The sequence below is a fragment of the Plutella xylostella genome, chromosome 16, assembly GCF_932276165.1.
Source record: "Plutella xylostella chromosome 16, ilPluXylo3.1, whole genome shotgun sequence".
Taxonomy (NCBI): domain Eukaryota; kingdom Metazoa; phylum Arthropoda; class Insecta; order Lepidoptera; family Plutellidae; genus Plutella; species Plutella xylostella.
The window spans coordinates 8,078,306-8,102,889 of record NC_063996.1 but is presented as its reverse complement, the minus strand read 5'-3'; the positions used below and the strand labels follow the sequence as shown (position 1 = coordinate 8,102,889).

Below are 24,584 nucleotides of genomic sequence, written 5' to 3'. Positions count from 1 at the left end.
ATTAAGAAAATTATTATATAAAAAATATTATAGCCATTGAAAAATAAATTTAAATGTATTTATGTATTTTTGCTTTGTTTTGTTAAACGCCCTATTAGTTATTGTTTAATGGTAAATTAACTTTGAATACAACTTTGGAAACTGAAACACAAGGTAGAAATTAATACACACAGACTCTACAGGGTGATATTTAATAAGTGATACTCGTTAGTCGCAGTTTGTACGCGTTCTATTGAGCACATTTAATTATGAGGCCAACTCTAAAACGAAAACAACAAAATCAGCTGCCTTGTGGCATAATACGTAAATTCGTTCTAAATAGTAAATATTTCAAATGAATAAAATTCACATATTATTATGTACCTATTTCATGCTTAAGTGTTCATAAAAGTCATCTAATAAACTACTTCCCATTAGGAAAATCTCTTTTATTCTACGAAGAACGCAAGTATATAAAGCTGTTTTCGCTTTCGCCTTATACGAAGGGTTTCACTGATAAAAATTCACCCTGTAAAACATAAACAACAACTACCTGAGCCAACGGAATAGACGGCAACTTAACTTAGTGAAATTAATGCTGAGACGCCAGGAATCTAACTCCTAAACTACAACTGTTTGGTTTCAGTAAACTAAATCCACGTTTAGGAGCTCTGGATTATTTGTAAATACACTCGCGAGCAATGAAAAAGATCCAGTGACAATAGCACCTGACTACTCAAATTTAGACATAGACACATCGACATAGACACATCGTTTATTTACTAAAAGAATACACATCACAAATACAAAACAACATCAATAGGAAACAGTGACATGAAGAAGAATCACAATAATTGTGGTGTGTATTATGTCAGTAAAATGGCTCTGACTCAGCATGTGCTGTACAAAAAAATTATACAGCGCTGGTAATTCTGCCAGAACCAGCGAGTTGGGATGGTACGCGGCTAAAATATAATATTGTTTGACGTCTGTGTTTGTTCCGAAAGATAAAAAGATAAGACAGTGTTGATAGTTTATATATATGTGTGTGTGTGTGTGTGTGTGATAGTTTATAATAATATATTTATATACATATCATAATATAATAAGGTATTTAGTGTAGTTTTTACAATTTAACGCTAACTTACGGAAAAAATTGATAATACACTCAAGGGCAATGAAAAAGTTACACTCACAAAATACCGACACCAAACGACCCCAATTTTTTAAACATTTACTGTGCTACCACAAAAAACTATAAACACTGTTTAAGAAGTGTTTAAAACGATATTTGACAGATTTTGTAGGCGTTTGACAGCGCTAAACACCTGTTTAATACTATCTAAGTTTTTGTGGTAAGGCCCTTAGTGCCAAATTTCGTTTTAAACACTTGTTAAACAGTGTTTAAAGTTTTTTTGTGGTAGCACAGTTAATTTCAAATTTGAACCAAATATGATCGTTTTAGTTGGTAATATCCTGATGCTCTGTTAAATGTTGCAGAAGGCGTCATTGAGCTAGCCTTTTATGTTTAGGAGTAACTTGGTGCTTTTCTCAGTGGAACCTTTTCATTGCCCGTGAGTGTAATAATTGTTGACCGAAGAAGATATGAATACGAAGTATTTTAGGATTAAATTAGTTGAATACACTTAGGTACCTACTTACTAGGCGCTTCCAACATCAACCATAAATAATAAACTAACTCAATTATAAACTTCCTTCCTTTTCCTTGCAATATTGATGAATGTAAGTTGCAATCTTACATAAGACGCGACCAGACGAAAGCAATTAAAAAAGACTTTTATTGGTAGTGGCATAATTACATAATAATATTATTTGGTATTAACTTATAATTACAACATTAATCCAACTGCAATTTCTTATTTAGGTATAATAAGGGTTAACTGGAAGAAATTGCTTTTTGGCAATAAGCCCGCCTTTGTACATTGTTAGTTTTCTTTTAATGTTCCTCTCCTTTTTTATTGTAACTTTATAATGTACAATCAAGTATTCATAAGTAAATAATTTTTTGTAGATTGTGTTAAATAAAAGTATCAGTTCTGTTCAATAATCCTAGGCAATACAGAAACAATCAAAAGAAACGATTGATGCCTGCATGAAACGAGGTACCTACCTAGGTATATATTTTTTGCCACTGCTAAAGCTATTCCCACATTATTGTCAAATGCAAAGAAGTTGGTTGCGGTGTTCGCGTTGTAACATTTTCCATTCGCTCTTAGTCTGCACACACCCTTAAACTACCACCAGAAGCTTCTAGAAGCCATCCATTATAGTAAGGCCTCCACCGCCTTTAATTTAACTCCGATTTGCGGAAAACAATTTAAAGGAGACTGCAATGGATTGGGTGGCTCGTTCTTTGTGTATTGTGCAATTTATTGCAGTTTATAGTTGGATAAAAGACTATAAACAGGATTTAAAGAGCCAAGTAGAGCCAGACGCAATAAATACCCGGGTTATTGTTGCCTGGTGTGGTAAGGCTTGCTTGTATTTTTTGATAGACTGCGATACGTAAGTATAGCTATTTCTGAGCTTTAAATGAGTAAATATAATGTTTGTCTTTAAACTTATTTGGTAGAAACGGGAAAATGATCGGAAAATCGTGACTAAATCATATTTTCTAGCCACACATAAACACACTTTCCAACACACACCTAGATAGAGAGCCACCAGGTCTCTGGTCGCCTTCTCTGAACCAAAATATTGGTGACACTGGTAGAACTAGACGAGGCTTTGTCCTTTGTTTTTCCAAAAAGATAAACCAGCAGTCAGACCAGCGTAACTGAGATTCATCACTTGAGGGGCTCATTTCTACAGGGTAAACTTGGGTATACTGAAAATGTAAGGAAAGAGGGAGGGTTTCGTGGCTTGGCAACAATAAATGTACGGGTGTGGAATAGCTGATGCGCTAGACGAAGAGCAAAGAGGTGTATAAATAACTGACCGCCAACCTCCAGTAGTGGAGAGGCACTTGAAGAAGGAAATACACTCACAAGCAATGAAAAAGTCCAAAGTGTAATGGTTTTTATCATTTTGTTTCAGCTCAAGATGGGTCGCTGCAGTGTGGCAGCCCTGCTCGCGCTGGTGTGTGCGGCGGCACCAGTGTTTTGTCAAACTGGTAACAAACTATTATCATTATTATTTATTACTATAATATTATCTGTTGCCCACGATCGCCGCTTTACCTTAAAAAGTTTTCGATGGGAATTCTGGGAGAAAAAGTAGGCTAAAATTGTCAGAGCATGTACCTACGATTATAAATGGCATGACAGGAGACTGAACTTATCTGACTAGCTAATTAGGCCGGGGTCTCCTATTTACTCCGTAGGCCGCGTCACGATTCTCACTACATCTACGCGCCAACGTCGGCGTGTGAGGGAGACCGCATCAGTACATTTCTATAGTGAGCATTGTGACGCGGCCTACGGCGTGACGCTGGACGCGCCCTTCGGCGTAAATAGGAGACCCCGGCCTTAATTCTTCCTAGTCTAGCATCCCTGCAATGCGATTCTGTAAAATCAGACATCTCACTTCGATCTTCATTATCCCTTCACCTTTCACTGTGTATATGTCATCTCATACAGTATTTATGAAATCTCGAAATTCGATGTGTCAATTTGAAAACTCACTCCGGATTCAGAATCGAGTTTTGACAATTAGCTTTATAGAATCGCAATGCTGCTTTGTACTTTTATAATTTGTCATGCAAGTACATATTATATTCAAAAGCTGCAAGATATTTTTTTTCAGGGTAACGATCGTAAAAGCAAATGTCCTAAGCATTTTTTATTTAAAATATAAAGAGAGGAACCTAATTCAACAATTTCAGCGACAGGGTAAACTATTTCAGTAATTACCTGCCGAGAATATTCAGTGACACAATCTCAGCGAGATTGCTCAAACTATGACATCGCGACGACCTACCTCACTTAGTTTAGTTGGGGTATGTTTCGTAGTGCTTGTGTTGCCCTGGCACTTTATGTTCAAGCAAATTAAGCAAAAAGGAATTAATGAAAAAAAACAACAACAGCCAATTAATTTTCCAAGTGGTTGCAGCTGATTGTTACTGGTTTCCATGAAATGTTCATCGTCATCGCCTATAGCAGTTTCTTTGGGACGTTGGGAGAGGCCTACGTCACTGCTGGACGAAGGCCTCTCCCAACGAACTGGATGCGATATATAACTTTCCGCATCCAATCATTACCAGCCACCGCATTCGCAATTCGTCCCCCCGTCTAGCCGGAAGGCGTCTCACTACACTACGTTTGCCTTGCCGTACTCTGCACTCCAGAACACGTTTACCCCATCGGAAATGATATGTTGCTGGCTGCCAAATGATACCATAGAAATTACAATAGTTCATGAAAACCTGTGTCGTGATTTCTGTCCTATTTAAACAAACCAAACCCGACAAAAAATACAAACTCAACAAAGCCTTCACACAAGACAGCCACGCACCAACAGCTCCCAGAATACAATCACCTTCCCATAACCACCTAACCTAAACCTAAACTCTTACAGAGACGGAACCCCCGCCAACCACCACCAAGCAGCTCTCCACGAAGGTGTCCTCAGCCACCACGACCCCCGCGCCCCCCGCCTCCGTGACCTGGGGGCAGCAGGAGACCCCCAACGAGGGGCAGGCCATACAGAAGGCCATAGAGTATCTGCTGGAACACCGCCAGCCGGACTGGGGCTGGGGGAATGATACGCACCATGTCATGTTGACGCTGCAGGTGAGGATAAGGTTTCCTGGAGGAGGTTGAGGAGGTAGGTATGGTAGTTTTAAGTCTTAAGGCCTTACCATAAAAACTATGACAGTATTTAACAGGTGTTTAGCGCTGTCAAACGTCTACAAAATCTATAAAATTTCTTTTTAAACACTTGTTAAACAGTGTTTAATGTTTTTGTGGTAGTACAGTTAATTTGTATGTATACTTACAATAATTAAGTTATACTACTACTACTGCAGGTAAATCGTAACGTTACGATTACGATTTTTCACTTTTTTCAGTGGTCAAGACTTTATATAAAACCGAATTTTTCGCGATGTCTAATACCGTGATAAACGCCCATTTAAAACTAGTTTTAAATTGTGGACGTAATACAGTAATTATTTGTACACATTTTATATGTAATTGTTTGAACATTAATAGGCACTTCTGGGATCACTTTGGGAAAGTTGTTCGATGATAAATTACATACCAAATTAAATTACCTATAAAAGTTCAGTAACTTCACTGTCTGAGACAATTGAAGTTATAGTAGGTTGGGAATACAGAGAACTGTAGTAACTTGCGGTAACCCTCTCAATGAAGGCACTACGTGAATAGCATAACAATGTTATGATAGACAGAAGTACTTACTCATTATTAACATTGACTATGCCCGATAGCTTCACTAGATTTCCCGTGGGAATTTCTGGATATTATTAGACCTACACAAAATAATATTATAGACGCTATTATTATTGTGGCTACTCTGACGACGGAGGTTGAGGAATAACACACGTAATTTTGATATACTTGCATATAATAGGTACCTAACCACTTGTAACTTAGCTACTACATTAATATTATGAACATAAAACATAACACACACCAATACTTTTCACGTAATACAAATTAATCAACTATTTGCAACAGTTAATACCCTACGGATAACACCATATAAATAATTAACAGTTACCCAATAGGTACTAATAGTTTTGTATCTAGGTACCTAGCAGTCACGTTGAGTAAATGCATATTCATCGTGCAATATGAATAACGACGAACGTTTCACTGGTTGACATATCTCTGACTGAAACAAACAATCAGTATGAAAAATTACACTCGTTATACCTACCTACTATGCTTAGGTATACGTAACGATATATTATATTCAGTAAGATTCATCCGCGATAGTGAATATTTTATCTTACAGTAAGTATATCCCTAAGAGCCCTTTAACTGCCTAAGTACCTACTAATTCATTTTCTTCAGGTGGAATTTTTAAACTTCACGTTGTACGAAGGTTGTATTCGATATTGAGTTGTTTTTTTCTTCCAGCTCGCGAACAACACAGGGAAGGAAATCGAGCAGCAAAGTCTGGAGATGCAGCTGTCGGCGAAACAGATGGAGATCGAGATACTGCTCATGATGTCCAAGTAAGTTATTTGAAATAATTTACGCCCGGTTACGAGAAAGCAATGTCGAGATTAAATCTTTGTGTATAATAGTCGTCAATTATTTACGTGTGGACCAATTTAACTAATTATAATATAAAATATCTTCGTCAATATAAAAATATTTTAGAGTCTCATCTGCGTTGTTTAGACGATTAGAAAAGCAACTCTATTCAGCTCTTAAAAGTTCGGTGATAATACGGCTGTCCAATTTCAAAACACAGTAACAGCCAAGAGACAAAATGTTCAGGAGAGCCAAAAAACGTTTTTGTCCTTTCATTTCAATGCCCTGGTAAAACTATGATACATATCTAAACGAATGTAAGCTTAAAAGAACCGGCAGAACCTAGGCTTTACATACAATACTATTTCATTTAAATATGACTAATATTGTTGCTGTAATGCACAAAAGAAAACACTAACTAGGTTTTAAATGGTTTTCTCACCCTAAAACCGCCCTCACTGACCATTTTATAACCTAGTAAGAGCCATTATTGTGTAATTTAAGACAAGTAAAGTATATTGAAATTGCAATAATAACGTAATAATTTATATGTTTTTTTATTTTTTTATATGTTTTGGATCCTTCACATAATATAAATCAATTTTTGCAGCACTTTTACACGACCGCACTAAGTAATAGCTGAAATACCGGCATATTTTTAAGTTTTATCTAAATGAACCAAATCGCCATATTAAGAAGGCATGTCTGACACGAACATTATTTATGGCTGCCTTAAATTAGACAATATTTCCTAAATTTTGAGCTAAAATTAGTTTACAATGTTTGAGTTTTTTTTGGTTTATGCAAAATAAGGCTAGTAGAAAGGTTCTGACGAGAAAGGTCTCTATGGCTTTTATAAAGAAGACAAAATTTCCTTATGTTCTACTTTTAATTCACCTCTCTAGGTCTCATTGGTTCAAAGATACAGGTTCTGAAATATCTGATATTTTTTCGAAAAAAGTGTTTGTAATAATGTATGCCATTTGTGACTTACTAAAATTAACGGGCAAAAATTGACCTTTGCTGACCATTTCAAAACCTAGTAAGCGCCATTGACAATTTTAAAACCTAGTAAGTCATTTTCACTTACTGTGTTTTAAAATGGTTGGTGGCTCTTACTGTGTTTTAAAATGGTTTTCGTGGCATTTTTGATTTCGCAGGGTGGAGTTACTAGGTTTTTAGAAATTTTATTTTCGTTTCTAAGCCGTTTTTTGATATTCTGACAATGCAGGAATGTGCGGAATCGCCTAAAATAATGTATAAATCAAAGACCCGTTTTTTTTTAAAGTTGGCGCTTACTGTGTTTTGAAATTGGACAGCCGAATAGTTAACTAACAAAACATAACTTTTCACAACATAGCTTATGTGGTCTAAAATAAACCTTCCTCTCTCATATTCTTTAACAACCTCTATAACTAAAATTTTTCTCCATCACCCCAAAGGCACCACGAGTCCCCGGCCCCACTCGGCCGACTCGCCGCCTACACTCTGGCCCTGGGCGCCCTCTGCAAGGACCCCCGCTCCTTCCACTCCCGGGACCTGGTCTCCGCCCTTCTTCACCGGGAGCCGCCTCACGACCTGGAGTTTGCGTACGCCACGCTCGCCGCCTGCAGTTCTGCTGCCCATGTCAGGAGGCGCCATATTCGACGGCTGTTGGATATTGCTAATGCTGCTGCTGATCATAGTTTGGGTGAGTGCTTCAATCGGCGATTGGCCATATGATTTATAAAGATTGCATGGAAAAACCAATGAAATTATTCAAGTAGCCATAGCCAATTTATGGTTAAGCTCTGGCTACATAATACCATAGAATAACAAGTAAGTACATGATAATACACAAGTAACTGCCTGTAATATCTCTAATATTATCACAGTAATCACTATTTATTTGGCTCGCCAACGTATCACCACAACCTTTTACTTTCACCGCCAACCATAGATCTCCCCGACCTGTCAACGGCGAGTCTGTGACGTATACGCTCGAGACATGGATAACACTATGCATAATGCCAATACACTACATCCCTTCCTTGTTTAAATAATCGAATAACAGCAAAACACATCTTAGACATTAAGCTATACCTATTTTAATCAAACTATGTTACCTTCAACCACAGTTATAAATCACCTCAACCGATAAGTAATACAATTTATCTTTATTGGCTGCTTTCATCAGAACCATCCTCTTCTTCTTCTGCTACTTTGTTATGGACTGTCCACTGCCCCTGAACCTTCTTCAAGTGAACTATATTTCTCCTATACGTTTGCCCAGTTTCATCATTCTGAACTTCTAAGTCACCACCAACACATTTCCGTACAGTATGAGAGGTAGGATCGTAATTTAGACTTAATTTGTTCTCTTTAATCATGTTCTTCACATATACTTTATCTCCTGGTTCCAAATCACATTCCTGAGCTCTCCTTTTCCGGTCAGCGTATATCTTCCCTTTTTCTTTCCATTCTTGGTCTCTATCTTTTACTTCTGTACTATCCTCAGACTTATTTCCCGCATCAGTAACCATTGGAATTTTATCCCTAAATTTCCTTCTGTAGAATAGCTCTGAAGGGGTTTTACCTGTTACTGAATGCGGTGTACTATTGTACATTATCAGGTACTCCAGCAAACTCTCTTTCCAATTTTTTCTTTCAGTTTGGCTTATCTTTAATCGCTTTAAATGTCACGATTTTGGCGTTCCACTTCGCCATTCTGTTGCGGCCAGTAAGGTATAGTGCTATGTAGGGTTATGTTTCGTTCTTCACAAAATTCTTTGAACTCCAGGCTTGTGAATTGTCTGCCATTGTCAGCGGTTATTGTCAGAGGATGGCCAACCCGACTAAATATTTCTTTGAGATGATTAATAATTTCTGTACTTGTAATTTTTCTACATATTTTAATCTCCTTATATCTGCTGAAGTAATCTACCACCACGAGAATGAACTCATTACTTGGCAAAGGACCCATCAGGTCTATTGCAATATCTACCCAAGGTTCTTCTGGCAGGCATCTTCGCTTAAGAGGATTTGGTGGGTTTGGAGCAGCTACTAAAGTGCAACCTTTGCAGCATTTCACTATTTTCTCGGCATCTTTATCACATCCTGGCCACCACACTTTAGTCCTTAGCCTTGCTTTCATTGCAACAATCCCAGGATGACCTTCATGAGCCGCCTGCAAGACCCGCTCTCGCAATTTTGCTGGGATAACAATCCGTGTTCCTCTTAACAAAATTCCCTCATAAAAGCAAAGTTCATTTTGAAAAATTCTATACAATTTAACTTCCTCGTCCCAATCTCCATTAAAAATACCAGCTTTAACCTTTTTGATTTCCTGATCGTGTCCCGAACTGTCTATAATTTCTTGCATAGATACTGCTTTTGGTCTTGTGAATTCAACAATTTGGTGGACGTGGTTGTCTCGCATTTCTGGCACTGGCCGATCTGGTAAATCACACAACCTTGATAAAGGGTCAGCTATGTTACTCTTACCCGGTTGATACACTACTTTATATCTATAGGATTGCAAGCGCAAGATCCATCTCTCTATCCTGGCACATGGTTTAGACTTAGGACCGAATATGACTTCTAGCGGTTTGTGATCAGTCACCAGTTCAAAGTCCTTTCCATAGAGAAACATATGGAAATGTTCCACGGCCCACACCAAGGCCAAAGCTTCTTTTTCCGTTTGACAGTAACGGCGCTCACAACCCGTCAATGTCTTATGTCCATAAGCTATTATTCTTGCTCCTTTATCATCAATTTGTATTAAAACTGCTCCAAGGGCTACAGGGCTTGCATCTGCAATAACAACCGTTCGATCATTCACGTTGTAGTATCCTAAGGTCGGGATGTGTTGTAGCGCAAACTTTAAATTGTTAAACGCTTCCTGTTGCTGTGTTCCCCATATTTTGCTTATGTCCGAACCTGCGGTGTTTTTATTCCTTAATAGGGTTTTTAGTGGCTCCGTCAGTGTTGCATAATTGGGAATCCATTTGCTGACATAATTTACCAGTCCTAGAAAACTTTGTAGCTCGGCCATAGTTGTCGGTGGCCGAAATTGTTGAATGGTATCAACATATTTCGGCAATGGTCTTACTCCTTCACTAGTCAATTCGTGACCTAAGAAACAAACTTTCGTTACTTTGAAAATACATTTTTCTTTCCTCAATACTACATTATTTTCTTCTAACGTTTGCATTACTTTTTGAAGTCTGATGTCATGTTCTACTGAGTCTTTTCCAAATGTTAAGATGTCATCAATAAAATTAACCACTCCTTCACATCCCAACAACATCCTTTCCAAAATTTTTTGAAATATTTCGGGTGCGCACGATATACCGAACATCAAGCGTTTATATCTAAATAAGCCTTTGCTGGCTATAAAAGTCGTGATGTGTCGTGAATCTGGGTGTATTTCAATTTGGTGAAATGCATCTTTTATATCTAATTTTGTGAAGTACGGTCAGGTGCAAAGAAACCTGACCCCCCTCTCATACTAACAATGCTTCTGAGGGGGGTCAGGTTTATCTGCCCCTTACTGTACTTAGCCTGGCGAACTTGCGGTAGTAGTTTGTCCATGGTAGGTAGTGGATGGTTTTCCCGAACAATCGCTTCATTTGCCCGTCTCATGTCGACACAAACTCGAACTTCTCCATTTTCTTTTAAAATGGGTACAAATAGGTGAAACCCATTTAGATGAACCTCTTACTTCTTCTATAATATCCCTCTTAACCAATTCGTCTATTTTTTCAGATACCTTTTCTTCCAGGGGTATAGGTATTCTCCTGTACGGTTGAGAAATTGGTTGAATATTATCATCAATTGGCAGCTCGATCATAATATTTTTAAACTTCGGGAACACTTCTGTGGATACATTATTAATATCATCGATCCCAATTTTCAGTATTCCCAGAGACATAGCTGAATTTTTTCCCAACAGGTTTTTTGTACCATTTTTTATTACATAGAATGTAGCATCTTGAGTCTTGTTTCCCACAATGATATGAGCTTCAAAAGACCCTATTACATCCAATGGTGTGTTGCTGCCGTATGCTACAAGTGTCACGTCTGGGTTAGCTATCTGATTATTAATGCTCACTTGCGAGCTCTTTAGGTTGTTCCAGGTACTTTCAGTTAGCAGGTTGAGTTTGCAGCCAGAATCTACTAGCACTTTTGTTTTAACTCCACCAATGCTACAATCAAACTCAACATCATCATCAATGTGGAACACATACTTTTTTCCTGAGGATCACGTTCATTGGATTGTTGGTCAACTTGATTGACCTCACTGGTTCTTGTTGTATTCGGTCTAAAGGTCTTTGATTTATTGTCATTGGAATTATTGTCATTCCCAAATTTCCTCTTTGTCGGGTACTTTGTCCTACAAAATTGTCTAAAATGACCCTTGATACCACATTTAAGGCACTCTTTTGCGCGGGCTGGACAGTTTATGTCAAAAGAATTGTGTGTCTGGTTTCCACATCTGCCACAAGGTGTATTATGTGTATCTGGTTTCTTATTCCGAAAATTCAAGCGTCTGCTTTCAATTTTGTTTACACTTTGGTTTGTAAATGTGTTTCTGTTGCCGACGAATTCTTCTAATTGCTTGTCTACAGATTCTAAGGTATTGGCCTCCATTATTATTTGGTCCAATGTTATTGCATCGCCAGTCTTAAGGATTTTTTTCCTTAGCTCGATGTTTGAGCATTTTTCTGCTATTTGGTCCATTATGTTCTCGTTATTATCATGAAATTGACATTTCTCTGCTTGTTGCCTCAAGCGTACTACAAATTTCTCAAATTTTTCCCCAGTTTCTTGTTTCATTAAGCGGAAAACATGCCGCTCATAAATTTTACTTTGTTTTGGAGCAAAGTATGCATCTAGTTTCTCGATTGCCACCTTGAACACATCAACATCATTGTCTGGTTCAGCGTTGGCTCCAGGTATGTTGTAATATATTTCTTGAAGATCAAAACCTCCGAAATGCAGGAGCTTCGCTCTCTTTACTTCACTTTTTTCCGTCCCTGAAGCATCTAAGAAAATGTACAGGGCTCTCTTCCAGCGCTGCCATCTTGCTACCACTGAGGTAGCATCTCCATCGCACTCAAAATTCTCTAATGTTAGAGCCGTAGATGACATTTTGTGACATCCGTATTGGGCGTCCTGTAACCAATCAATTGAATGATTCAGATTATATTTTATAATCTGCAAATTTTTATGGAATATTTCAAATACTTCATCATTTGAATGACCCGAATATAACCGCCAGTATATTTTATAATGAATAAATTTTATCAATTCAAAGATCAGTTCAGATCTTTCTTGAATGTGAAATCAATTAAATGATCAGTATGTAACTGCCGTTTTTTTTTTTTTTTTTTTACAATAACTTATTGTTGTTATCAATTTAATGATCAGTTCCTCACTGCTATCTTCCTTATATAAACAATCAATTAAATGATCAGTATGTAACTGCCGTTTTGTTTTGTAAATAATAACTTACTATTGTTATCAATTTAATGATCAGTTTCTCACTGCTATGTTTCATAAAGGAACAATCAATTAAATGATCAGTATATAGGTAACTGCTGTTATCAATTTAATGATCAGTTTCTCACTGCTATGTTCCATAAAGGAACAATCAATTAAATGATCAGTATATAGGTAACTGCTGTTTCACATTTCATAAACAATCAATTTAATGATCAGTATGTAACTGCTGTTTTGTTTTGTAAATAATAATTTACTATTGTTATCAATTTAATGATCAGTTTCTCACTGCTATCTTTCTTACAAGGACAATCAATTAAATGATCAGTACATAACTGCTGTTTTACATTTCATAAACAATCAATTTAATGATCAGTATTTACTGCTGCTAGAATTAATAGACAATTCCATCATAAGTGAATGTACATTTGTACATGTACTTCCATGTTCATGCTTATTTTAAGTGTTTGTTAAGTAAAATATAAATTGAAGCCTATAAAATACCCACAAACAACTCACCAAAACACTAATTGAATGTCCTAGTAAAATTCGAATTAACATAGGAACTTTGAAGTTCCTACTGCTATAGTTTTTAATAATACTGATTCTATCAGCTCATCTTCCTATCTGTTTAAGTTTACAAGCTTTTCCTGGTATTAGTGAAATGTTATTCCCGGTATTTTCACGTTTTTTCATAACCTCAAAAGAAAAAAAAATCTTGTTTCGGTAAAATACCTTACTTTTTCTTATAAATGTGTTAAATTATTAATTACTTACAGTTTTCCTCGTCGCCACTTGTAATATCTCTAATATTATCACAGTAATCACTATTCATTTGGCTCGCCAACGTATCACCACAACCTTTTACTTTCACCGCCAACCATAGATCTCCCCGACCTGTCAACGGCGAGTCTGTGACGTATACGCTCGAGACATGGATAACACTATGCACAATGCCAATACACTACACTGCCTGTCTAAGTATGCATGAATTCCGACTCCGATGTGATTTGGCTGAGTTGCGTCTGAGAATGGCAAAGGATGATACCCGAAACATTGCTATATTCTTTTTATAAGGCGTTAACTAGAATAAGAAAACAAATGGATAAAACCATGCAAAACATGATCTCCAATGAAACCATAATTAACTAACTATGAACGGGTTTATTCTTTTCTATTCTATTCTATTCTATTCTATTCAGCTCAGCCAGCCTAGCTCTCGTGTAAATTGGATCAGCAAGCCATGCAAGCAGGATTTTGTAAAAGCAACAACCCTTCCTCCTTCCAGACACAATCTCGATGGTGATCCTGGCGCTGCGCTGCGTGGTACAGGACCACCGGCACCGCAGTCTGCTGCACTTCGTGCGGCGCCCCATGGCCGGCCTGGCAAGACAGCAGCACCCTGATGGCAGCTTCGGCACTCTTACTACTACTGCGCTGGCTATACAGGTGAGGTTTGGTGGCACTGGAGTGGTTAATATGACAGAGTATGTAGCGCCATTTACACGATGCAAGTTTCTTACCTGTTGCATACAGTTAAATTGAAGGATTAAATTATTTGTATGGTTTAAAAAATGTTTAATTGCGCTCAATGGTGTTACTGTTATAAGTTTGAAAGTGGTAGTGTATGCTGGTACTTATAGCCTATATCCTGAAACGACCTAGCTGACCTAGTAAACCAATGAATTCTAACAAGACAAAATCATGGTAAGTTATTATATTATTATTGAATGGTTTAGTTTTAGTTTCAGATCATGCCAGCCAAATAGTATGATGATGATGATGGTGGTCGCGCCTGTTTAGTAATTAATATCTTCAGTTCACTCTTGCTCAGCGTTTTGGCTATTGTTATAAGGTCAGGCGTTAAAAAAACACTGAGTTTTCAAAGAATCCCACAATATGCCGACAATAATAAAACTAACATGTTGACAAACGTATCAGATTCACACACAGACCCTAAACTATGAGTCCATTGTACCTCAATTCCAGGCCCTAGAAGACGCGGACAGCGGCCCCGGCGCCCACCAGCACTGGAGCCTGCCCGCGGCCCGCAAGTGGCTACTAGAGCGACAGGACCCGGATGGAGGTTGGGGAGACGTGGCCAAGACTGCTGCTGCGGTGGCAGCTCTGACTCCAGCTTCACTGGCCGCTGTGAGGCCCCCGCATTGCAGTGACAAGCTGCTGGATAGCCGGCATGAGCCTTTAGGTGAGAGCAATTACTTTAGGAATTATGTGATCCTAGTGCTTCGCTAACGAGATAGCAAGGAATCATAATATAGTGAAAAGTGGCTACTAGAGCGACAGGATCCTGACGGATGTTGGGGAGACGTGGCCAAGACCGCTGCGGCTGTGGCAGCTCTGACTCCAGCTTCACTGGCAGCTGTCCGACCTCCGCATTGCAGTGACAAGCTGCTTGATAGCCGGCATGAGCCTTTAGGTGAGGAAGATGATGTTTGGAGTTATGTGATCCTAGTACGTGTGTACCAAGAAAGTAAGGAATCGTATAATGCAATGTGACTGTTACCAACAGGCTTTGAGTAGACGACGATGATGTTTGGGGTTATATGGTCCTGGTAGATTATTTACGGGGAAGGTTAAGGAGTAAAAAACCTTAAGGACTGACAGATGCCTATCTGGTTATAGTTAAGTATCAGTCTTTTAAAACTACCAGGTTAAACTGCTCCTAATAATATTAAGCTCGTTTGGCTGACCTTTTGGGTCTACTAAGCTCAACCTGTTTCTCTGATACTTAACACCAACCTACCCCCACCTTCCAGACAGCAACGGCGGCGACGGGTCCCTCAAGCTGGCGTACCAGTCGGGGCAGGCGGCCAACGAGTCAGAGGCGCGCAACGTGTCGTTCAGCTACACTCTGTGGCTGGGAACCAATGTCACTGAGAACTACACCCTGTTTATGGTCGCTCCGAGGTATTTTCCTTTCACCTGTATACGTAGTTACAGGATGGTGCTAAAGTGGTATAGTAATAGTGCGATAGGGTTTAATCCAGGGGGTTTTTCTAAACCAATTTTGCTGTAGGACTTTTAAAGTTGGTGAATAAAAACTGCTCCCATAGTCCCAAGTTCTTTATTTAGCAAATAATTCTCAATTTTAGAGAAAAATTGGCCTCCTGTCGGCTACTTTATACAAGGTGTTGCAAAAAGGGTATACTAAGCCGAAACCTACATGTGCCGCATGGTATATCTAAAACAAAATAAGAAATTCAAAATTCGCGAAAAAATTTATCATTTTCCATAGAAACTATGTTGGTCACGTGACTTTTTACTATGGAGAATTACTTTTTTCAGTATCGGGCTTAGATATAGGTACCATGCTGCACATGTAGGTTTCGGCTTAGTATAGCCTTTTTGCAACACCCTGTATAAGTAGTTTTATTCTTATGCTTACCCTATTTTTAACATCCTGACTACTGAGCCGGTTAATAGTAAAAAGCTTTGAAATGAAATGAAAAGTATTTATTTGCATGATTAAGGGTACATAAAAGTTTTTGAAGTATGATAATAAGCACGAGACCTTAATCTACCTGAAAGGTGAACAAATATTTATGCAGAAGTGACATAGTGAAGTTAAATAATAATATTTGTAACATGCACAATAACAATATACACAATATACGTTAGTAGAAAATTCAAACAATGTTAAATTTGACTTTGTTTTTTATATTTGTCTTGTAGGCCAAAAACTCTTTAACTGAATAAAAACATTCTTCAGCTAACCATTTATACAGGCGCGAACAGAACAAACCGTAGGGCAATGACACAAAATTCTCTGGGAGACAATTGAATATTGTAATGGCCATATGGTAACAATTTCGCTCAACCTGCACCAATCTAGTTCGTGGAACAGCTAAGTTTTGTGAGTCATGGTTCTTTTATTAATATTAGTATTCATCTCAAACAGTTCCATATGTTTTTTCACAAATTTTGACATTTCAAAAATATAAATGCAGGGTAAAGTTAAAAGTTTCTGTTTTTGAAATATTGGCTTACACGAATCCATCCACTTTAGACCCCAGACGGCACGTATGCTTTTTTTCTGAGCTATGAATGCTCTATGTGCATCGACAGAATTTCCCCATAGTACTATACCGTATCTTAAAGCTGAACAGACATAACTGTGATACACCAGCATAGCAGCATCCTGAGACGATACCGAACGCAGCTTTTTTAGAGCAAATATAAACCTGTTCACCTTATTACATACCGCATCTATTTGTAACTTCCAATTACATTGCTCATCTAGAATTATGCCAAGAAAATTAGTGTTATTAATTTTATCATTATTGCATGTTATATTTAATTGTAAATCTGTAGTTTTTGTCGTTTTAAATTGTATTAATTTAGTTTTATTTGTATTTATTTTTAATTTATTTTTGTCAAGCCAATTTGTAATGTCTTTTAATGTTGTGTTGATTTCGGATTCTAAAATGTCAAGAGAATTTTTTATGATTATGGTAGTGTCATCAGCAAAAATTACACATTCATGATTAATAGCCTTTGGTAAGTCATTTATATAAAGTAAAAATAATAGCGGCCCCAGTATACTACCCTGAGGAACACCGCTCTTGTTTATTCTGACAGAGGAATCAAAAGATTCTACAGTACTATTACATGGATTTAGTTTTTTTATGCGTGTAATTTGCTTTCGATTACTCAAGTAACTTTTTAGTAGATCAAGAGCTGGTCCCCGGATACCGTATCTTTCCATCTTGTTGACTAGTATAATATGATCAACAAAATCGAAAGCCTTACTTAGATCTAAGAAGATCGCTGTAGTTGGAACACTCTCATTTAGTCCACACATAACACTTTTTATCAGTTTGAAGCTAGCCAAAGTAGTACACTTATTTTTACGGAAGCCATTTTGTTCTGGTACTAAGATGTCTTGTTTATTAAGAAAGTTATTCATTCTATCATTTATAACTTTTTCAAAGACCTTAGATAGTATAAGTATCAGTGTGACTGGTCTATAATTGTTGGGATTTGTTTTTACTCCTTTTTTGAAGAGAGGAATGACAATAGAAAATTTTAACCTTTCTGGAAAAACACCCTGTTCCATACACAAATTAATGATAAATGATAAAGGCAGCGCTACATGTTCTGCCACCAGTTTTAAAATCTTCGTGTTTATTTTATCATTACCAGCTGAAGGAGTGTTCCGCAACGACATAATAATTTTGTAGATTTCATTTGCATCAGTGGGTTCCATAAATATACTTTCTGTGATATTAACCATTTTTAATTTAGAATTTATATTATTATCATTATTTACACATTGGACTATGTCAATAAAATAATTATTAAAGGAATTTGCTATGTCATTACCGTTGGTTAAAAAAACATTGTTACAATTTATTGATTTTATTTCTTTTCTATGAAATTGATTATATTACCCGTCATACTTTTTATAATGTTCCAAGTTGCCTTTCCTTTGTTATCTGATTTTTGTATATACTGTCTATTACACTTTTTCTGCTCGGAGTTTATGCATTGCTTTAATATTTTTGAATAATTCTTGAATTTTATTTTTTTTTCTTCAGATTTATTTCTGTAATAATCAAATCTAAGTTGTCTCTTAATTTGACAACATTTTTTAATTTTTTTTGATATCCATCTGGTTTTGTTACTTTTATGATTTTTTTTAATTTTTAATGTTGGAAAGCATAAGTCGTGGAACATCTTCAATATATCATGAAATACATTGAAAGCACTCTCGGCGTCCTCTTCTTCGTAAACTTCAGAGAAGGACAGATTTTGTAAACATTCTTTAAATTTAATTAAATTATCTATACTATAGTCTGTTATGTATTCAAACCAATTTTTTTCTACAAATTTTTGCTTATCATTGCTATTTTTAAATGTTAATACTTGGGCAGTGTTATGATCGGAAAGACCCAAATTTAATATTTGTCCTTTCGCGTCACTAATATTACTGATAATATTATCCAAGCATGCCTTTTGTCTCGTGGGTTCACTTATATGTAATTTAAGTCCGTAATTAAGAAGTAAATCATTGAATCTATCGGTTTGCTTATTTTTAACTAATGTGTCGATGTTAAAATCACCACAAATTATTATTCGTTGATGTTTTATTTCTAGTCTACCTAATAGAATTTCTAGATTTTTGAAGAATATCTCTATATCAGATGTGGGCGTTCTATAAACACAGAAAATGTTTACATTCAGCTGCTTCACTTTAATACCACAAATTTCAAAAACAGACTCCTTTGCTAAGTCTTTGGCAATTTCTAAGTTCTCAAAGTCAAATTTACCATCACACAATATACACACACCTCCACGTTTACTTTTTTTCCTAGAAAAACTAGTTCCCATTACATAATTTCCAATTTGTAGGTTAGACTCTTCACCACTTAAAATAAAAGTTTCACTTAAACATATAAAATGAATTTTTAAATTTGTGTCCACTAGAAGTTCATTTAATACTATTTCAATTTCATCAGATTTTGTTATGAAACTGTTCCACGTAGCCTGTGTACCAACTAGCAAAAAACCACTCCCAATTAGTTTTTCTCGTTAACTTTCAAGTTAACATGCAAAAGTACCTTAGTTTACAACTGGAGTTTCCATTTTAGGTTAATTAAAGATGCTATCTTCGTACGAGCGTGGAACAGTTTCAAAGGAATGCAATTATGAGAACAATTTTAAACCTGATAGGTAGACCAATCAATGGTGGTCTGCAACCGAATATGATTTGTGTTCATTTGATTTCGTTAGCCATAATCTGCACGATAATCGAATTTAAGCCTAATTCAGCGCGGGTGATTAGTACTTATGTGTTTAGTAGAGGCAAATTAGTGAGGTAGCTACCTATATAATATTTGCATAACGTCTGAAACATTTCAAAAAACTAAAGCTGCTATAAATCGAAAACCATTTCGAGATTTAGCTCTAAAGACCACAAAAAAAATGTTTTTGTATTTTTTGGATGTATCATTTTCGAGAAAATCATAAAATAGTAAAAAAGTGCTGATGACGTCATGCATCAGGTGCGATGCATTTTGATGATCAAAGCCCATAGATTTAAAAACAAAGTAACTGTCACTTTCATTTTTGATTGACGTTGACGTTTTATCGTGACGTTGTTGTTTATTTGGGTCATTTTCATTAATTCTGTTCTGACACTTTCTGACTATTTTTTTTATTTATTATTAAGAGATGACCTCTATATAATATGTCCCAGAGCATGCCACCGCCTACACAGTTGAAAAAATGCTTCTGCTTATTTTTTTACATGATAAGTACCTACTTTCCATCATCAGAAATATCAATGTCATTTGAAAATGACCCATTTGTTGGTTGGCATGTAAACAAAGTTTAAATGTCACTTGTCAGTGTCATTTATGTTTTTTTTCGAGACTAAGGCAATAGACAAAAATAAAAATTGAGCCTAATATGTGACGTCACTTTCGGTTTTAAAATAATTAACTTTAAAGTTAAAAATGACATGCAAAAATTAATGTATATACAAAATAAAAAAATACGGGTCCACTAATTTTCTATAAACTTTCCGAATAGCTAATAAAAATATAGGGTAAAGAAAATGAAATGTTGTCCATTGAATGCACCCATAGTAGTTCCTATAAATATTCACTTTACAATAAAAGACCATAACAATATTTTGTGCCAGTTTGGACTTGACTAAATTTTCTAACACAGCCCATCTTCCTCCCCAGAAACATCTCATTCTACCACGTGATGCAAATGGCGGCGGACCAAGACCCCAAGTTCAAGTTTGAGGCGAGCGAGTGGCCCAACGGTCACTACGTGCACACCCTGGCTGGACACAAGGAGGAACCCATGGGGTATCACTACTGGCTGCTGTACCGGCTCCCTGAGACCCCCGACCCCGCCAGCCCGCCCGGCAATCAGCTGGTCGCGCCTGTTGGTAAGGATACCTCTTGTGTTGGCGTGGTGCCCTGGTACTTTTCTTTTCTTCTGTTCACGATTATCACCGATATTGGCTCTTGTTGTGACTCTCGTCGCAGCCTCTGGTAACAGTACCTATGGTAGCGTTCTAATACCCTGGTAAATTCGCTCAAATCATAATGTTAGAAATTTGCTTCATCATCAAAATATCATCAAATATTTTTGTTGCAGGAGTGGATGACCTGCTGGTGGAGGATGGAGAGCACTACCTCTTCTGGTACAAGAAGTTGTAAGCATGAAGCATGAAGTATGAAGCAACAAAGAAAACTTTTTTTAAGCAGAATGAGGTCTGGGGATTGAATTCATCACGTTTATAAAATCTGAAAATCTTTTAATTTGTTTAACTTTCATTATGTTCACAGATATTTATTTAAAATATTTATTTTTATCAAAGGTCTTGTAATTATTTATTGTTTCTGTCTAACTTCAACTTTATTTAGCTGACATGATCATCATTGATCACTTTTGAAAGATAAACCATTTCTGTAAATAAACATTTAAACGTAGTTCGTTCAATTAAAAATTGTTAAATTTTAGGATTTACCTACTTAAATATTTATACGCAATATTAATAGGTATAGGTAGGCATGCTATCTAGTCACTTAAAAAAAATATCTATCGTCTGAATAAGGGTATAAGGTGAAAGTGCATATCTTTGAAAGGAAGGAAATTATGATTATCATACCTAATAGTTATGACGTATTTGTGACAAAGATTTGATCAAAAAGTTTGTAATTAAGTATTAAATTACCAATTAACTCAATTATCTTCTGAAAGGTGAGGTAAAAAAATAAAATATTGATAAATATCATTGTTTTAAGATACATGTAAGTTTTAAGTCATTCATATTAGGTTTCGATCTCTGTAGTTCAGTAAACAAGTAATTATTGCATGTATTTAATTACCCTTACATAACTAGACATTTATTGTATATTAAGGGCATTGATTATGAATTGAATTGTCTTTATATACTTAACTAAGTTAACTTAGTTCTAGTGTCTATCAATCCAATCTTAAAATATACCCTAAACCTTCTTTTAATTTAATAAGGATTATATAAAAATAAGTCAATATTCCATGATATCATAATGACATATATATACACTTACCTACAACAACCATAAAAAACATAATGGTTATCTTTTGTACTTATATCTTGGCAGCTGTTTTGTATCTTGTTTAAAATTAACACTCGAGCCAAAGAAACCTAACTAACTAACCTCTTAATTTCGAGCATTAACAATGGTTGAAGCCTCTTAAGTGCCAATTTCTCAATGGTCGGTTATCTAATCGACGAGGGTTGGTTAATCAATTATACGTCATCTCCATATAAAATTCTTGACAGATGTGTCAAAAGTCAACCACTGATACCTGGTTATGCTCTAACCGACTATGGAGAAATTGGAGCTTAGTCTTAAGTAACATTAGACACTCTGATTAGGGTGATGTTTCTATGCTACATCCATACAAAAGAACTTATGGTAGACATTTTCCTTTTACTTACGAGTACATTTAAAAATACTTACCTTTATTCATGGTAGAGACTGATGCATTCCAATGTGTATTAATTATACTCACGTAAACAAGGTAGATTCGATTTTTATTGTACCTAAGCATCCAATAAAATGGTTCTTAATAAACTTGAAATAAGTACACCACTGTTGTTTTATTTCTACGTAATAAAAAACCGATATAATGGAAGGGATGGTTCCTTTACTTTGAATAGTCAGTCAAAGAGATGATCCACTAACATTCGCATTATCTATCCAACATAGATAAGTACATATTTCTGTTAAAATATAGATTTAAAAAACGATTAACTATAAATATAAATAATAGTTGGCCTACATTCTACTTTCTCATCCTTAAAAGGATCTCAGCTTATTTCTAACTTTCCCGCTTGTTTTAGGACAATAATTTTCAAAGTCCAATCCAAATAAATACTTAGCCTACCTTACCGAATCTATATACAGGGTGTTGCAAAAAGGGTATACTAAGCCGAAACCTACATGTGCAGCATGGTATATCTAAGCCCAAAACTGAAATCAGAAAGGTTTCGGCTTAGTATACCAATTTTGCAACACCCTGTATTAGGGCATGCAATACCGCAATACCGGTATTCGTAATACCGGTATCAGAGACAAAATTCACGCTTTTTTCAATACCGGTATTGAAAGTTAATACCGGTATTGAAGTAATACCGGAATTGGACTTTTTTAGGCTATAATAAAGCGATTAAGATATAGTATTCCTATGTACTGTGAAAGCGCACTTGTTTCCAACCGTTTGATGCAGTTTTCGGCCGTTTGATACTACTGTTGCCCATGCGTAAACGGACACTGGACGTAAAAATAATAATTTATTGTAAAATTTAAACTCTAATACTCAATTCTCGTAAAAATCTATTACAAAAAACTGAATTTCATTGCTTTTTCTCGTTTTATTTTGACCTATACGGCCTTTAATCACAATATATGCCATTTATTACAAGGAAATCTAATACCGGTATTAATACCGGGATCCCGGTATTGAGTTGCAATACCGGAACTCAATACCGGTATTGAAAATAGTTCCGGTATTGCATGCCCTACCCTGTATATTGGTTTTTCAGGCTAAGTACCTATATAGTTAATATACCTAATCCTAATTAGCTTTTCCGATAATAATGTAAGATAGTAATGTGAGTGCTCTAATGTAGTACCTAACCGATAAAGTACCGGGGTAAAAAAAATACACCATAGGCATAAATCCGCATAAATCCTGCACCTTAATAAGGTCAGAACGGGTGTAAACAATGTCAGGGTCCAGGTTGATGACCCGGCGCGGGCTGGTTGTACCGTTCTGTTGGCTCGTCCGCCAACGCATGTGCGCTGGCGCCGCTTTCTCTGTAGGCACACAATACACGCGGTTAGAGGCTTAAACAAACATAATTAGTAGGCTAATAAAGAGAGCTGCTAACTAAGCTTTGACATCGGTAGATTTTATCAAACTTATTGGGTAAGGTTAAGTTGGTAGACCACCAACAAGCGTGCAACTAACCGCCCTCCAGCCCGCTGGACCAACTTTTAGACAGTAGGAATAGAAATTGCAGTAGAATAGCTATCCAACCCAATACATAGAAAAAAAATCTACTTCATCACTATTCCAGAAATAACACACTTAAGACAGACGTAGTAAGTATATAGGTAAGGTAAATAAGTACTTTCCTAAAATAATGTACCTACAGAAAACGTACACCTACCATAGCATAATTACTGCATCTAGTATCTAGACACCTACGCAATTCCAATAAAATAGGTAAGTATGGCAATCTATTGCAAACAGGACCTTGGTCAAAGAACTTCAAGTCATCCGTTTAGATGCAATTCTATCGCAAAATGCATTAAAAATGCATTTATCTCAAACTGCAAAAAGTCTTAAAGCCAAATCAACAAAAAACCAAAGAATTTTAACATCTATTCTCTTTAACTAAAACTTCATTTTCTACAGCATAATTTTGTCACCTAGCGAATTCTAGGCGCTAAGAAATCTACTTTAAGATATAGCAGTTAGGTTTAAAATATAATAGCAATGCATATTGTGATTTCAATGGGTACAAGTATTACGTGAACTATAATTAAAGGACAGGCTTTTATTAGATCAGTCTAAGGACACTGGACCCTTGGACTTATATGCACTTAGGTACAGTCGTCAACAACTTGGGAAAGGGTTAGCTCAGCTCTAGGTACTTTGGAAAAGCCTAAGCAAAAGTGGCTAGGACACTCATTGTCCAGAAGTGGACTAAAAGAGGGCTAACATCTGGTTTATCTATTGTCAATATTGTTGGCTGATAATAATTATAAAATCCAGATGTTTACTTTATAGATAGATTTAGTTAGTTTAGTTTATAGATAGATCTGTTGTTCAATACTATAGTCATTGCAAACGAAACTTCAATTAACTACGTACCTAAGCTAGATACCTACTAAAAAC

At 36.3% G+C, this 24,584-nt stretch overlaps 1 protein-coding gene across 1 annotated transcript in view; it reads left to right on the top strand.

The window, feature by feature from the left end:
* The window catches only part of LOC105395578 (uncharacterized protein CG3556), a 99,885-nt gene extending 77,618 nt beyond the window's left edge, over positions 1-22,267 (top strand). The window contains exons 2-10 of the mRNA XM_038118358.2: positions 3,037-3,112; positions 4,516-4,730; positions 6,045-6,142; positions 7,607-7,854; positions 13,936-14,096; positions 14,637-14,853; positions 15,425-15,575; positions 20,360-20,571; positions 20,784-22,267. Of these exons, the coding sequence (XP_037974286.2) occupies positions 3,043-3,112; positions 4,516-4,730; positions 6,045-6,142; positions 7,607-7,854; positions 13,936-14,096; positions 14,637-14,853; positions 15,425-15,575; positions 20,360-20,571; positions 20,784-20,845 (1,434 nt within the window). The 5' untranslated portion in view covers positions 3,037-3,042 and the 3' untranslated portion in view covers positions 20,846-22,267. The remainder of the gene's footprint in view (positions 1-3,036; positions 3,113-4,515; positions 4,731-6,044; positions 6,143-7,606; positions 7,855-13,935; positions 14,097-14,636; positions 14,854-15,424; positions 15,576-20,359; positions 20,572-20,783) is intronic.
* Positions 22,268-24,584: the final 2,317 nt, after the last annotated feature.